General features: G+C 42.7%; 2 protein-coding genes across 2 annotated transcripts in view; one reads left to right on the top strand and one right to left on the bottom strand.

Annotated features, from left to right (window-relative positions):
• Positions 1-6,902, bottom strand: part of LOC119388188 (26S proteasome non-ATPase regulatory subunit 1) — a 61,777-nt gene extending 54,875 nt beyond the window's left edge. Inside the window, exons 1-8 of the mRNA XM_037655841.2 lie at positions 6,736-6,902; positions 6,300-6,417; positions 6,137-6,200; positions 5,940-6,045; positions 4,520-4,710; positions 3,467-3,610; positions 2,218-2,286; positions 718-821 (exon numbers count right to left, since the gene is read on the bottom strand). Of these exons, the coding sequence (XP_037511769.1) occupies positions 718-821; positions 2,218-2,286; positions 3,467-3,610; positions 4,520-4,710; positions 5,940-6,045; positions 6,137-6,200; positions 6,300-6,417; positions 6,736-6,769 (830 nt within the window). The 5' untranslated portion in view covers positions 6,770-6,902. The remainder of the gene's footprint in view (positions 1-717; positions 822-2,217; positions 2,287-3,466; positions 3,611-4,519; positions 4,711-5,939; positions 6,046-6,136; positions 6,201-6,299; positions 6,418-6,735) is intronic.
• Positions 6,903-7,589: 687 nt separating this feature from the next.
• On the top strand, positions 7,590-14,069 carry LOC119388185 (uncharacterized). The gene is given in 6 exon segments (XM_037655839.2): positions 7,590-7,904; positions 9,242-9,303; positions 9,305-9,345; positions 9,502-9,605; positions 11,214-11,389; positions 12,519-14,069. Coding segments are annotated over 6 exon segments (768 nt in total). The 5' UTR covers positions 7,590-7,795; the 3' UTR covers positions 12,795-14,069.
• The last annotated feature ends 504 nt before the right edge of the window (positions 14,070-14,573 follow it).

Genomic DNA, 14,573 nt, shown 5'->3' with positions numbered 1-14,573 from the left:
TGAGCAGTTTCACATTTCACACTTATCAAAACGCAGCTGCAGCAACTAACATCGATGACCACAATTTCATAAGGTGCACCAAAGGTTTGCCTCAGTTTGCTTTTGCTGCACAAGCCAACTGCTGCTAAGCTCAAATGCTGTCAACACTTAAGTACAAAATGATCGTAATGTCAATGTTTATTTTCCAATAGAGTTCTCAAACCAAACCCTATCTGCTTCATAATTTGTGACCATCCTTCTAAAAGCTTACATGAAGATGCATAGGTATTTGCATGTGTGTATATATGTACAGTTAAACTTCGGTTAAATTTTCCTAAACAAAGCCACCTTACAAGACCTCTTTTAAATTAATGCATAGCAATGACTAAAATTATTTTGCCAATTATACAAACTTTGCTATACTGGGCTTCAGGTGCATATAGTTTTTGTTTTTTTCTCAAGGTTTCTGTATGACTACTTATATAGCCATCCGTCAAGAATTGCACTGCAGTCCACAGTTTGTACTCAACAAAAAAAAAAGTAAATAAATAAGCCAGGAACACAGCACATTAACACTGACTGGAAGACTGTCAACGCTTCTTGAAACTGCCGCATGGTATGCCTCGACTGGCCACATCCTCCCATCGGTAAACAGAAGTGCCATATATATCCCTTTATTACACACACAATAAAAAATGCGTGGTCATAAGTCTTTGATGAGAGAAAAATGACACTTGCCCACCACCTAAGGTGCGCAGTGCCTGCAGTACGCGTGTCAGGAACTGCTGGGTGGCACTCTCGTAGAGGTCAAAAGCTATCTGGTATGCCATCAGCGTTGATTCCTGCAGATGAACAGAAATTATCAACAAATAAACAGGGATGAGCACAAAAAGCTTGCTGCATCATTAAAGGGTCAGACAGCTGTACAGAACATAAATCGATATAGCCTCACTGTTGCGAAAGATTGTGTCTCCTACCGATTCAAACAAGCACCGGTCTCGCGTCACTACACAAGGATATATATTTGAGGAACCAGTCATAAAAAATGACATTGGACACCTTACGCAGCATAACATGACAGTTTAGTGTGCACATCTCCTGGGTCTTGTTTAAAGATTTAAAAGTGCAATAAGGATGGGAATGTGTGCATATGGTAGACATTCTCAATTCATGCCCGGCAACTTACTACTCTCACTAAAGCAGAAAGTGTACAACCATTGCATTTTGCCAGTTCTAACATACGGGGCAGAAGGCTAGAGAATAACAAAGCAACTCGAGAAGAAGCTAAGAACCATCCAACGTGCAATGGAAAGAAAAATGATACGAAGACAGCAGAGTGGATCAGAGAACGAACAGGTGTAGCTGATATCATGGACCTGGGCAGGTCACGTCATGAGGACAGATAACTGATGGTCAGTTACTGCGTCGCAATGGATACCAAGAAACAGAAGTGTAACCGAGGATGGCAAAGGGTTAATTCAGAAATTCGGAGGTATAAGATGTAATTAGTTCATGCAGGAAAGGGTGGGTCAGAAAATCAATCAATAAAAGATTAAAAAAGAAAAGCTTTAAAGTGCCATGTCCTCCCTTAATGTCAATTCATATGAAAATCTACGGCTACATCGAACAAAAAAAGGCAGAGCATTTCATATATTGAACATAGGGCAACATGAAATGCCCCAAAAGGTTGGCTTTCCCTCACAAGAAGTTGGCTTTTTTTTCTCCTGGAAGGGGGCTTTCCCGCATGTATTTGGGAGCACAAGCGGTGCCAAGGCGGACTAGAGGCTTCAGGCATATGAGGAGTACGCACAGCTGCATATGAAGATATTGAGGCGCTGTGTACATTGATACCATATTTTCTCGCGTATAACTCGGCCTTGCATATAACCTGCACCCAGAACTGCAAACGGCTGGAAAATAAACAGTCAAAAAAGATCCCCGCGTATTGCCGTGAAACTGCCTTTCTTGCATTATCGTGAAGCAGGGCTGTGAAGCTAACTTGTGCACTGAAAATACGGTAAATTCTTTAAAAGTTTTATACCTAATTATAACGAATATCGAACAATATATCAAACTAATTATAGTTTTTTTTTGCAAGTTCGATATATGCAGGCTTCACTGCATTGTTAAAAGCCTCTTGCAAAAGCCATGCTTCCGGGTGATTGTGAACTGTCACATGATACTATGTAACAGTGCTGTAATGCAGGCTTGTGAAGCAGACTTTCCAAAGACACTCACCGTATTGCCATCAAGGAGCCGTAGTAGCACATCAGCCACTGACTGTGCATCATCCAGGAAGATGAGGCACTACGACACAATAAGGACACAGTAAGGATCCTTAGCGTAAATGACGAGTTATGTATAATTGAACTGCTGAGATTTCGAACAAATGAGATGCTTTCTCGCAATCTATGAAAGCTATAGTATATAGGGGTTCGTTATATTTCGAGCATTTCTAGTGTGAATATGGCCTACTGTCAAGTAGCCTGTATGAAATCCTGCTTGGTCCTTTGTCTGACTGAATTCTAAGGTGGCCCTAATTCTATTAGCAATTACCTTTTTAAATATCTTGTAGGCAACGAACAGTAAGTTGACCGGCCTGTAATTTTTCAGGTCTTTAATGTCGTCTTTCTTGTAAATTAAGGTGACGTTAGCATTATTCCAAGATTCTGGTATGCTCACAGTCAAGAGACATTTCGTATACAGGGTGACCAGTATTTCAAGCACAATCTGTCCACTGTCCCTCAACACATCTGTTGTTACCTGATCTCCACCAGCGGCCTTGCATCTTTGCATTCCCTTGAAGGCTTTCTTTACTTCCTCCGTCGTCACTGGTGGGATTCCTGAGGACTACTACTACTTCTTCCATTATTGTCTTGGTTGTCCCAGCTACTCTACAGATCCCTGTAAAACTACTCAGCTCTTTGAACTATCTTATCCATATTGGTAGTGACACTGCCTTCCTTGTCTCTTAGTGCATACATCTGGTTTCTGCCTGTGCCCAGTTTTCTCTTCACCACTTTTAGGTTTTGTCTGTTCTCTAGAGAATGCTCAGTTCTCTCCATATTATATCTTCTTATGTCGGCTACCTTACACCTGTTGATTAACTTCAAAAGCTCTACCACTTCTATTTTTGTCTGTTAAGTTAGAGGCTTTCATGCTTTGACACTCCATCTACTACATCAAAGTTTCGACTTAAGTATAATATTTTTTACTGGTTTACTCTAATGAAATTGCATTTCTGCATAACTATAAGAGGCACTTGTAACTGCATAGCATAGCATTTACTATACAGCACGATTTTTCCATATGAAACTGCAAAGAAGCACTTTTTTTTTTTAATTTGAAACTTGTTTGGGCCTTTCAAACCTGAACAAGGGTGTGCCGGGCTGTTTTTTTTGCAAGAAAATAAGGTTTCATTAAGTTAAATTTGGCAAGCAATGCTTCTTCTTTCACTACCCCTTGTAAATATTTTCCTTCCACATACCTGGCACATGTTGACATAGTCTGGTATGGCAAGATTCTTGTAGAGTCGGACCAAGGTGCGCAGCACCTCATCCTGGAAGGCCCGATTTTGGACAAGTGTCATGGCTACATTGGCACTGTAGGCCAGCATTGCAGGAACTTCTTTCTGTGACAGAATAAGCACACAGATCTGTTATGCACTCACACAAATCCGTGACGTCACGCGGGGAGATTTCAGCGCGAAATTTAAAAATGACACTTTGAACTTGATTTTCTCCTCTATCAATAAACCTACGATGGCAAAATTAATGACATTAGACTACTCAAAGCACAATTTATCGATCTAAACCAATTCATTGTTCCTCTTTAGTGTCCCTTTAACGACAAGGAAGAGTGAAAAAAGAAGAAGGCACTGTCCCTTGTCATCAATGCTGTAACCTTTCCCCTGAAGGTTACCAACTTGGCCAACTAGCAATTTTACATGAAGCGGAGCTGCTTGCAGATGTACAGTGGACAGATCACAAACTGAGTGCACAAACTGATACATTAGATATCGACTTTGAGTTCAAATGCCAGAGCACCACATATGGGCTACACACCGTTCCATCACTTAAACCTGTGGCATATGAAAGCCCATATATAATTGTCATGTGTGTCAGTTTTCAGATAAGCACTGCCTTAGATAACCAGGCTTCAGCTATGTAATGCTTAAACCCTTTTGTGGGAGATGAGGTATCCCTGACCCCCTTAATTTTTTTCATTTTGGTTGGCTTTCTATATAGTTCCCTTGTATTATTCCAAACAGGACAAGGTGCAATAAAGTAGTTCTTTTATCACATGTTAAAGCAGCATATGTTCACTGCATATCAGGCTGTCATGGTACCCTTAAGTGTATACATATGCATTTTTAAGCACATTAATTACGTCCTTTTACCGCTACACCATGTCAAACTTTGCAAACTAACTTTATGATGCACCTCTTAGGTACTTTAAATATAACAGTGCCCGGGACAACCTTTCTCGCTTTCAAATGCAGTCAATGCTGCTACCAGCACAAAGTGAAATTCATACTCACTGAACTCACGATGGCTTTCTCAAACATGTCCATGCGACGCGTCTCAAGCGCAATGCCCACTGCCTGCCGATACTGCTTGTCGTCAAAGCAGCGCTGGAACATGCGGTTCACGATAGCCTCCAATCGATCATCAATGCTCTCGCTTCCCTCAGGCTGCTTGCGCAACTTTATGTAGTGGTCAATGGACTTGGCTGCAGACACAAAGGCTAGCTATTTCACGAAATTCCAGCCACCAAAAGCAGAAGGTGCCTCCAGTATTTACACTTTGGAAAAAAGAATACATATAGAAGCAACAACTCTTGAAGTTTAGGCATTTGAAGACAACACACTAAAAAGAAGAGAAATACGAGGGTAACCTTCAGAAAAGGGAGTGGTCCACATTTCAGGTAAAGTAAATACAGAGTTCAATGTATTTGTACTGAAAGGAATAGTAGGCAGATATTTGAAATATATCCCTCCGAGACGCACTATTTTTTGTCAAGGACAAGGTCTACCATTCATGAACCTAGCAGCACATTTTAACACAGGGCAAACACACATCCTGTGAATGTGCAATAATACCATTCACATCTAAGCAAATGTCACTCTTCTACAAAAAGGAGGGGACAATCTATGAAGCTACTTCTACCTCTCAGGTACCTCATTTGACTTTGTAACGATGGCTCACACGTATACAATAACCAATCACTTACGACAAGTTTACTTTGAATCAATTTCAAGCAAAAGAGAGAGACAGTTGATGATGTTCATGTATACAAGCCATGTTTTTACAGCAGAGTCCAGATTCACAAATTCATTTGTATTCAGGTGCATTTTGTAAATACAGACTCAAGCAAATCATGACAGTGATGAGGTTTATAGTAGCCAAATCAATGAGAAAATCTCGAAAACAAGCAGATTTGCGAACGCGGCACCAGTCAAATGTTTTTGTCCTCTGCCATCTACCTCTTCTGCAGATGGCTGACTTAAATGAAAGTCAATGTGCCTGCAGGATGGGCATTAAGCGCAGCCTGAGTATGACTACCCATTCGAGGTTTTTTGCACTGTAGAATCAAAATGGTCTGAAATCACAGATTAACTTCAAAACAGACAATATTTCTGGGCTGTGAAATCACATTGACATTAGTGATAATCAGTCAATGATGTTGGTTCCAGTAGTCGCCATATCCTTCCATGTTGGCTCCGGTTTAGTGCTTGAGTTTGTTAAATGTTATAGGGAAAAAAGCTGCGTTTCACGGCTTGACTGGCCTCTGAGAATTGTGACTGCTAGGGGCTGTGATGAGTGCACCACCGAACCACATACTCAACTGAAACTGCTCAATACCACACACTGCTATGCCAGCTGATGTGCACATCCAAACGTGACTACCTCGAGTAACAGTTGCATAATGCGATTACAACAGATGAAAAGGGTACGTACATATGATCGTCTGCACATACTCCGATGACGAAGTTACATCAAAAAGCTCGCTCGCACCGAGGGCATAAGTTAAGGAGTCTTCAAATGAGCCAAGGTGGTAGTAGACCTGATAAAAATGAAAATACAATACGGGGAAAAAAAAAAGCCACTCACTCAAACCAATGCCTCCCTCAAGAAAGAAGGGCCGCATTACAGACCTTGGATGCAACCAGAGCGGCCAGGTGCCTCTCAGGAAAGCTATTATCCTCGTAAAGAACCTCACTGAAAAATAACAACAAAGATAATCTTGGTAGACCACAAAGAAAAGAAAAAGCTTAACAAAGGCGATCGAAACTAGGCCGTTAACATTAACGTCATTACATCTTCTCGATTGCTTCGGAGATCTCGGCCCAGAACTCATCGACAATGTTGTCCAGCTTCTTCAAGGCAAAAACTCTGAGCTCTGTCTGGTTCTCTTCAAGCAGGGAAATTATTCCAGCTGAAAGGAAGAAGCACAAAATGATTGACTTGCAAGAGTGACACCTTAAAGGAGTACGAGCGCGTAATATCGTCGTAATAGTGACATTATGCGTAACGCTTGCCGCTAATCATTAATGAAAGAGTAATGTGTACGACCGTAATAATGATTTAACACAACACAGTTTCCTTTTGTTTTCTTTGCGGCAACGCAATGCCTTCGATGTTTCCACACAAGCAACTGCGACGAGACAGACCCCGTTACTGTTCACAAGCTGAACAGTAGCACCTGGGTAAAATCAACATACACGGAAACACAGGCATCTTCGCCATGACTCACCTGCTGAAGTTATATTCATCGTTGACTGCACCATTTTCACACTGGAGTGTCAGCAGAGTCCGACAAGCTCACGACGGAGTCGACGAAATTCCCTGACTCACGGACGCCGCAAGTCCCCTGCTAGCTAGAGCTCGCCGCCAATTTAGCCAACAGTAGCCAATATCAATACCATTAGACCATCCATAGCCATTGAATTATGTAGCCTTTGAGACCTGTAACTATTTCGTTTTTTTCCAGCTTTGGTCGCGGAAAAAAGTTTTCAGTTTCTCAAGTTTACATTCAGTCAGAGAAAATACAGCGAAGAACAAAAAAAAAAACTTGGGAGGTTTTTTTCTTGGTTTTGTTGCAGAAACTTATCGAAGCCTAGGCTTTGAAAACACATCAGACCGCTCAGTTAACATTAACAGCACTTTAATTAACGTGGTTTTTAATCTCTACGTTGCTTTTGAAAGCGCAAGAAACTACGGAAGAAGAACGCACGTTTTCGTAAGCTATGGATTAGTGCCAGCTAGCCCGATCTCAGTACTTGCTAATCTCTACAGTGACCTTAAGCGCATTTCTCAACGACCGCTTTGACCAAGTCATCAAGTTTGCTAAAAAACTATATAATAGTCGTAATAATAGCAATTTCACTCTATTGTAGCGCCCTCTGACATCATCTCAACTATGTTCTGGTTTTAAGCGAGGCTGGGCAGGCACACATATGGCATCTTCGACAATTCGCACCGGTGTGCACCGGGGCGCCCAGGCGCTACGATGATTGGACTAAACGGCGTACCAGGGCGCCCCGGTGCGCACCGGTGCGATTTGTCGAAGATGCCAATAGACAACATAGATGGGAAGGTCATCGACCGTTGTAAAGCATTTGTTGCCGACGTCTAGCAATGACCGCGTAGTTGTAATGTACTCAGTGTACTTTCAACATCAGTTTTTTGTCATGTGAAATACCTTTGTCCGCAGAGGGGGTGGAGTAGCTTCGGCTCTTCAGTGTTGAAGCAACTTTTAATATTGATGGTCATGTGCATCAACGTTTAGGCGGTGTGTCACGTCCGAGACTACGATGCGCAGCAATATTTTGATCAGTTGCGTGCTTATCAACATTGGCATTCAGTGGGGCTTCTTCGTGGTTTCCGCGTTGCTCCGGACCGAGCTCCTCTTCGAACTAGTCGGTAATTTCCCATGCTTGCATCTTCATTGCGTAAACTAGCGCAGCGTGCTTTATTTTGTGCAGACCGTCACCCATTACAACACATCTTGCAGGAAAAGCTAAAGGATCATACTTGTGCTGCTTGCTGCAAAGACTTAGCGGACTGAAGTACTAGCACCGTCACAGACTGTTGGTGTCGCACGATATGTTGCGTAAATGTGACAATAAAGAAAATACTCGACACTTTCGCAGACCATGGATTTGCTTTGATATTCCATGACACTAATTCATCCTATTCCACTCGTGATTACTGCATGCTTCGTGGCCTTCCTCGCAAACGTGGTTCATAACATTGTTATCCTACAGTATACTTCTAAGGCCCTTGTAGATAATCAGTCTGTTTTATGTTACAGTACCACAGCGTCGAGCACACTGGAAAAGGCAACCCCTTGATTGATTTGAAGCTGCTGTAGTAGCGTGCCTCCTTGGGTGGTTGTGAAATTAAAAAAAATAAGGCTTCAAGGTTATAAAGCACTAGCTTACATCTGTGTTTGAGATGTGTATGTAAACTATGGTAGATCGCAATCAATTGATAGCCAGCAATTACTTCTTTTTGCCCAGTATTTCGGCATTTTGCAGTGCTCTCATGGCATCCAGTTCATTTCAATATTCTGTTAAAGGCGAACACTAGAACGATCCAAGTACTTGTACACCATAAGTAAAGTTTAAGAGTTAACACTGGCATATGATTGCACAGAAAGGAGTGACAGTTACAATAATAACTAGGCAGATTGTTGAGGTAGTGAAATGGGCTAGTGGTCCCAATCCATCACGTAAAAAGAAGACAAGTGCCGAGTGCTCCTAGTCTGTTAATTTGATGTTCTACATGATGGAAGGCATTGTTTGAGTATGCCCAAAAGTATCATTCGGGATGGATGTTGGCAAAGAAAAGGGCAGAGCAGGATAACCTCTCAAAAAGCGTCATGCTTATATTTGCATGAAACAAACTAGTTTTAATATTATGCAGTGATGAGTATATTCAGTCAGATTCCATTTAAGTCTAACACAATGAAGTTTGAAACTTGCCACAATGCTAGCATAACGGTAGTGCGCTGTATTTGTAATGAACAAAAGCTTCCCAAACTTATATGAGAAGTGTAGCCAAAAGACAAAGGTGCCTACCATATGTCGTTATCATTGTTCCCACATTCAGTCTTTTGGTATTGGAAACGTCATAGGAAAATCGGGCTTAATAGTGTTTTTCTTGAGTGGCTGTATGGGATGCTTTGAGGTGTGCAATAGAAATGTGGCTGTTAGCTTTTGTGTCCTTGGCCAGTTAAGTCCTGATGCCACCTGCAGGCTCGTGCACGTGTGTGCTGCTGGCACTGTTGAGCTACTTCTGGGGCAGCCGTTCCCTCCGTACAGAGGATCCACACATGGCTGGTCGTGCTGTGGGCAATCAGGTTTGTAATTGCATTGGTTGCATACCCTGCTGATGTTGTTTCGACTCTTAAAAAATTGGCAACCTTTCTCTGACCTCCCCAGCATGGCCAAAAGTGGCAGAGGGCAAAGTCAGTGTGTCCTTCATGAAAAATCTTGCAAATTACATTTGTTTGCAGGCTTGGCCTATACCTCTTTGCTCGCAAGCTACGGCACAGCCAAGGTTCACAGGAAGCTGTACCACCACGACGACGGAAATTTTTTCTCTTATGGACTCTGCAAGGCAAGCCTTGCTTCTTAAGCATATTTATCTTTCTTGCAAGAATTTATGTTTCTAACACTTGTGGCTGACGGCTGGCATATACCTCTTTTGCAGCCTGCCTCATACATTTTAGTTAAGGTTAAAAAATGGGGGATGGTGATGTTCACTGCAGCTCTGAACGCAGGTTACAAGCATCGTACTGAATAAACACTATGTACACCTATAACCATATCGAGCCAACAGTATAATGGAGGCAAGGAATGCATAGAGGATGTTATTTGGAGCTTTTTATTCAAACGCTGTAATTGTGAAATAGAAAAAAAAAATTAAAGTGGATGTAAAAACAACTTGCCATTGGTGGTATACAAACACACAACTTACGCATCACACGTATCTGTGTGCAAGGAGTTAGCAGGGCTCACTGTAGCAGGCGATGCAGTTTATGGCTTCAGTGAGGCTTTTTGACAAACAGTGTTAACGGAGAGTGAGACAGTGCTGCAGCCTGGGTAAAGTGGTGTGCACCTATGTCTTTTAGCTACACATCTCGTATGAGAAGAGCAACTCTTGCTTGCACGTGACCCACCACGCTGGTCTAGTGGTTATGGTGCTCGACTGCTGACCTAAAGGTCATGGGATCGAATCCCAGCCACCGCGGCCGCATTTCAATGGAGGCGAAATGCTAGAGGCCCATGTACTTAGATTTTCTTGCACGTTAAAGAACACCTGATGGTTGAAATGCCGGAGCCCTCCACTATGGCATCCCTCATAATCATATTGTGGTTTTGGGACGTAAAACTCCAACAACTTATTATTATTAGGAGTATTATTGGTTACACGTGCACAATTTGCAAGCAGTGTGGATACAACCATTGAGCTACCTGAACTTTTATTTTGTGCATGCAGTCTGTGGCATACAGACTAGGAGCCCGACTTGCATCCGAAACCGTACATAATATCCACGTGCCAAAACCACAATGTGCATTACAGTTGAGTCCAGACATATAGAATTTGAAGAGGATCAGAAAAAAAAGTTCTATATCTAGGTAATTCGATATATAGACTATTTTATATATCAAAACTATTTAAAGGGGATTTTACAACTGTTTGATATACACAATAATTCATTATGTGAGGGTTCGATATATGCAGGTTCGACTGTATGAGGCACGCTGTGGTGCGAAACTGCGGAATTAATCAAACTATCTAGGGTTCTATAACGTGCACCTAAATCTAGATGCACAGGTGTTTGTGTGCTTCCTAAACCATACATTGCACAGTGGAATATGTATATGAGCACAACAAAGCAAATACTGGGAGGAGACAAAACTGATGGCTTATGCAAGGAAAAAGAAAAGTCTTGGAGCAAGAAAAGCACCTTCTCATAAAGGACCCCCGATAAATTCCCAAGGATTGGGCATTGCAAACAAACAAGCGTGATGCTTAGGACTCGTGAAGACAATCCTGTTTGCAGAATACCAATTGATTTATGCTGAATGAAGCAGCTTGATACTCAAACAAAAGCCTGCACATTCTTGGAGGGGCCACTTGTTATGCCAGCAAGATGACACAGTGCCTTCACATCACTCGCCTGATGATAACACGTGCATTTCACTTGTGGGGCTTGTGCAGCCCTGCGCACCTTGGTGACCCTCTTCCCTACGCTTCTTCTGAACACAAGCTCATGGGCCGACTTGCCGCTGGGCGTACGCGACCTGGCAGGCTGGCTGCTGTGGCTGGTGGGCTTTGTGCTGGAGATAGTGGCCGACCACCAGAAGGCCACCTTCCAAGCAGACCCCAAGAACGAGGTGCTTTGCTTATTGTACTCCCAGCTGGGTTCAGTGTACTGCAGTAGCCAAATTTTCTCAGGTACCATCTACAGGAAAATGCATTGAATGTGCCACATGGCATTCCCACATCATCATTTCACCCAACAAGTGAAGGACGAGAACCACTTGCAATGTCGAATGATATGTTGTGTAGATACCTGCTTGGTGAACAAGATTCCGAAAAAGGTGTCCCTGAAATGCTTAGTATTTCCTTTTTGAAATAATTATAGCATTCATGCAAAATACTTTTGCTCGCATCTTCCCACTAGGTTTGAGAGACAAGATTTGAAACTTTACACCAAGAGTGAGAGTTGCTGTATACAACGCTGTGATTGTTTGTGGGTTTTAGAGTGAAGCTCTTAGGGGCCCATTTCTGTGTGGAAGTGTTGGCGTGCCTCGTCTGTTGTAACCGAGAGAACGAACACAGCGAAAGATGAAAGTGAACCGTGGAGCATGGATAGGATGGCGAAAGGGGGAGGAGGAAAGCCACATGAGACTATGCTGGCCTGCTTTTTAGTGGTCTATTTAGCTCCAGTTCTAAAGGCTATCCTTACTCTCACTAACCTATGAACCTGTTTACTTTGCTTTTGACATCTACATCCTGCACTATGCCTGGGGCTCATATATGATAATAATTTTTGGGGTTTAACGTCCCAAAACCATGATATAATTATGAAGGACACCGTAGTGGAGGGCTCTGGAAACTTGACGACCTCGGGTTCTTTAACATGCACCTAAATGTAAGTACACAGGTCTCAAGCATTTTCGCCTCCATCATGACTCATATATGATAAACATATAACTCACATTTTATATGAAAAATTGTTGCAGAGGGAATGTCGTTGGAGCCAGCGTTTTGAAAGGTGGACTTGTCTGTGATGCATATTATACTTGTACGTATCACGGACAACTGTTTGTTGTGTGTTGCACAATATTGGTTCACACGCCTTCCATGGTTCCTTCTGTGCTTTCCTTGACTATTGGCTTGATATGGTCATCACTTAACGCAGTTACTTATGGCCTTGCTTAACTTGTTCTTGTATATTATAAACTCGTGATCTCATTATCATTTTTGCTTTTCAACATGTTTTGACTTCATCCTTGCCAGGGTCTCTTTATACGGACAGGGCTGTGGAGTGTGTCACGGCACCCAAACTACTTTGGTGAGATACTCCTCTGGCTTGGCCTGTACCTGTCGGCCAGCTCTGTGTTCCGACGGACCGAGTACCTGTGCGTGCTATGTCCCATAACAGACCTGCTGCTCATCACCCGCGTCACTGGAGTGCCGAAGCTTGAGCAGGCTGCCTTCCGCAAGTGGGGCAACGACCCTGCCTACCACGAGTACCTGCGCTCAACTGCGGTGCTGGTACCTTTCTTGTGGTAGTAGTAATTCCCGAGTTCCACAATGTGATCACGATACAGTACGATACCTCGCACAGCTTTCCCTTCCACACCACAGCAAGACGTCTTACAAACCTAACAGCCTTGGTTTACGAAAGGTATGATGAGCTCTACAGGGTGCTTGCAGGAGTTACCTAGCAGGGAAGGTCAACCATGTTCCCATGGCAGCGTGAATGTTGAGTGCCTTGGGATAGCTGCAGCTTGAATGACAATTCAGTGTCTTGTGAGAGGCCAGAATGCGTTGTACTATACACAGCTGGAGCAACAGCTCATCTTTGCCATTCCTCAGCCAGCTACCTGCCTCAATAAATATCAAGCAGCTGGCTATTAACTATCCTCTGCCTGCAGGACCGCAGAATATTCCAGACACACTTGGCGAGGAGAGTGTTGACCCGAGGCACTAACATGATAGAGGCGGTACAGATCTTTGCTCAGCTCTTTTATGTACAGATCTAATAAGCAGCATGCAGTGAGTTGTGTGGTTGTCTGCCCACGTAAACTGTAGCATTGCAATATTGGTCGTCCTGTAGTCTTGACTAACCACTGGAAGTGAAGTGCTGGTAGTGAATGGGTCTCAATAAGGTAATCTTGCTTGACTGTGAAAAGCATCTGCGAAAAAAGTCATAAATACGCACAGAGAAATATAGGCGTCTGTATTAGTTGTCCGTAGCCAAATGAATGGCCCTGAAGTGCCTGATTGAGTTTCTACATGGCGTTAGCCCCAGTTGTGGCCATGTGTACGTAACACATGATAGTCTTCAGTGCTCTGGCTTATCAGTGAGCACACAAGTTTACCAAATGACAGGAGAGGACTGCTGCAGCGATCAGTACTGCGAGTGCTGTCTCACTATATTGAGACAAAAATAAGACTTGCAGCGTGTGTAACGCATTCACGAGACAGCACTGACAGCTTTAGCACCTCTTGTAATTTAGCCACTGCTATTTTTTTCACAATGGCATGAAATGAACTTTGTAGAGGAGCACTTTACATGGCACAAGCGATATACTTACCACTTTAAAGCAGTCTTTGCACCTTTTCAGAGAACAAATAGACTAATGTATGTACAGAAAGTGTATAAAAAACCTATAATAAATGTTTGTGTAAAATGACTATCCAAAAGTATTCTACAAATTGCAAGTCTTTTACAACAGTTACGAGAGCTGGATATGTTTGCTATGTGGCCTCGAGACTGTTTAAACACCTGAATCAAGCCAATGCCATGCACATGGGCAAACATGGAATAAAAGATTGTTTCAACCTGTTTGTTTCTCCTTATGCCAACAGTGCATGCATGTCATTTATCCTTAAAAATGGGTACATATTTTTCAACTGTTTAGCAAATTGCAGGCATGAAAAATGAATGCTACGAACACACCATTGCACAGTGTTTTAAGCAGTGCCATGGCCCATAGCCCATACAGTTTACCTCAAGCTCAACGAGCTGCTTTGGGCTGAAGAGATAATAAACATTTTTATTTACAAAGTAGCCAAGGAGAGGTGGCACCCTTAATCCAGGATGCCTTGAGCTTGGGCAGCATCGTCGAAGCAAATAGTGCTTCATAATGTGGCACAGAGTGACAAGACAAATTTTTCATGGTGGTGTACCTAATGCACCTGCCTCGCCAACTTACTAACAATCAGGCCATTTATGTCACTTGTCTTTGCTTCACACTCACACCTACCTCTGGTGTGCAATGATGCGACCATACATTTTTGTTGTGAAGAGCCTCCTTTGTAAAGTTATCCAGAGTAATATTTTTA

This window comes from Rhipicephalus sanguineus, chromosome 3 (assembly GCF_013339695.2).
Source record: "Rhipicephalus sanguineus isolate Rsan-2018 chromosome 3, BIME_Rsan_1.4, whole genome shotgun sequence".
Classification (NCBI taxonomy): Eukaryota; Metazoa; Arthropoda; class Arachnida; order Ixodida; family Ixodidae; genus Rhipicephalus; species Rhipicephalus sanguineus.
This window is presented reverse-complemented; position numbering and strand designations above follow the sequence as displayed.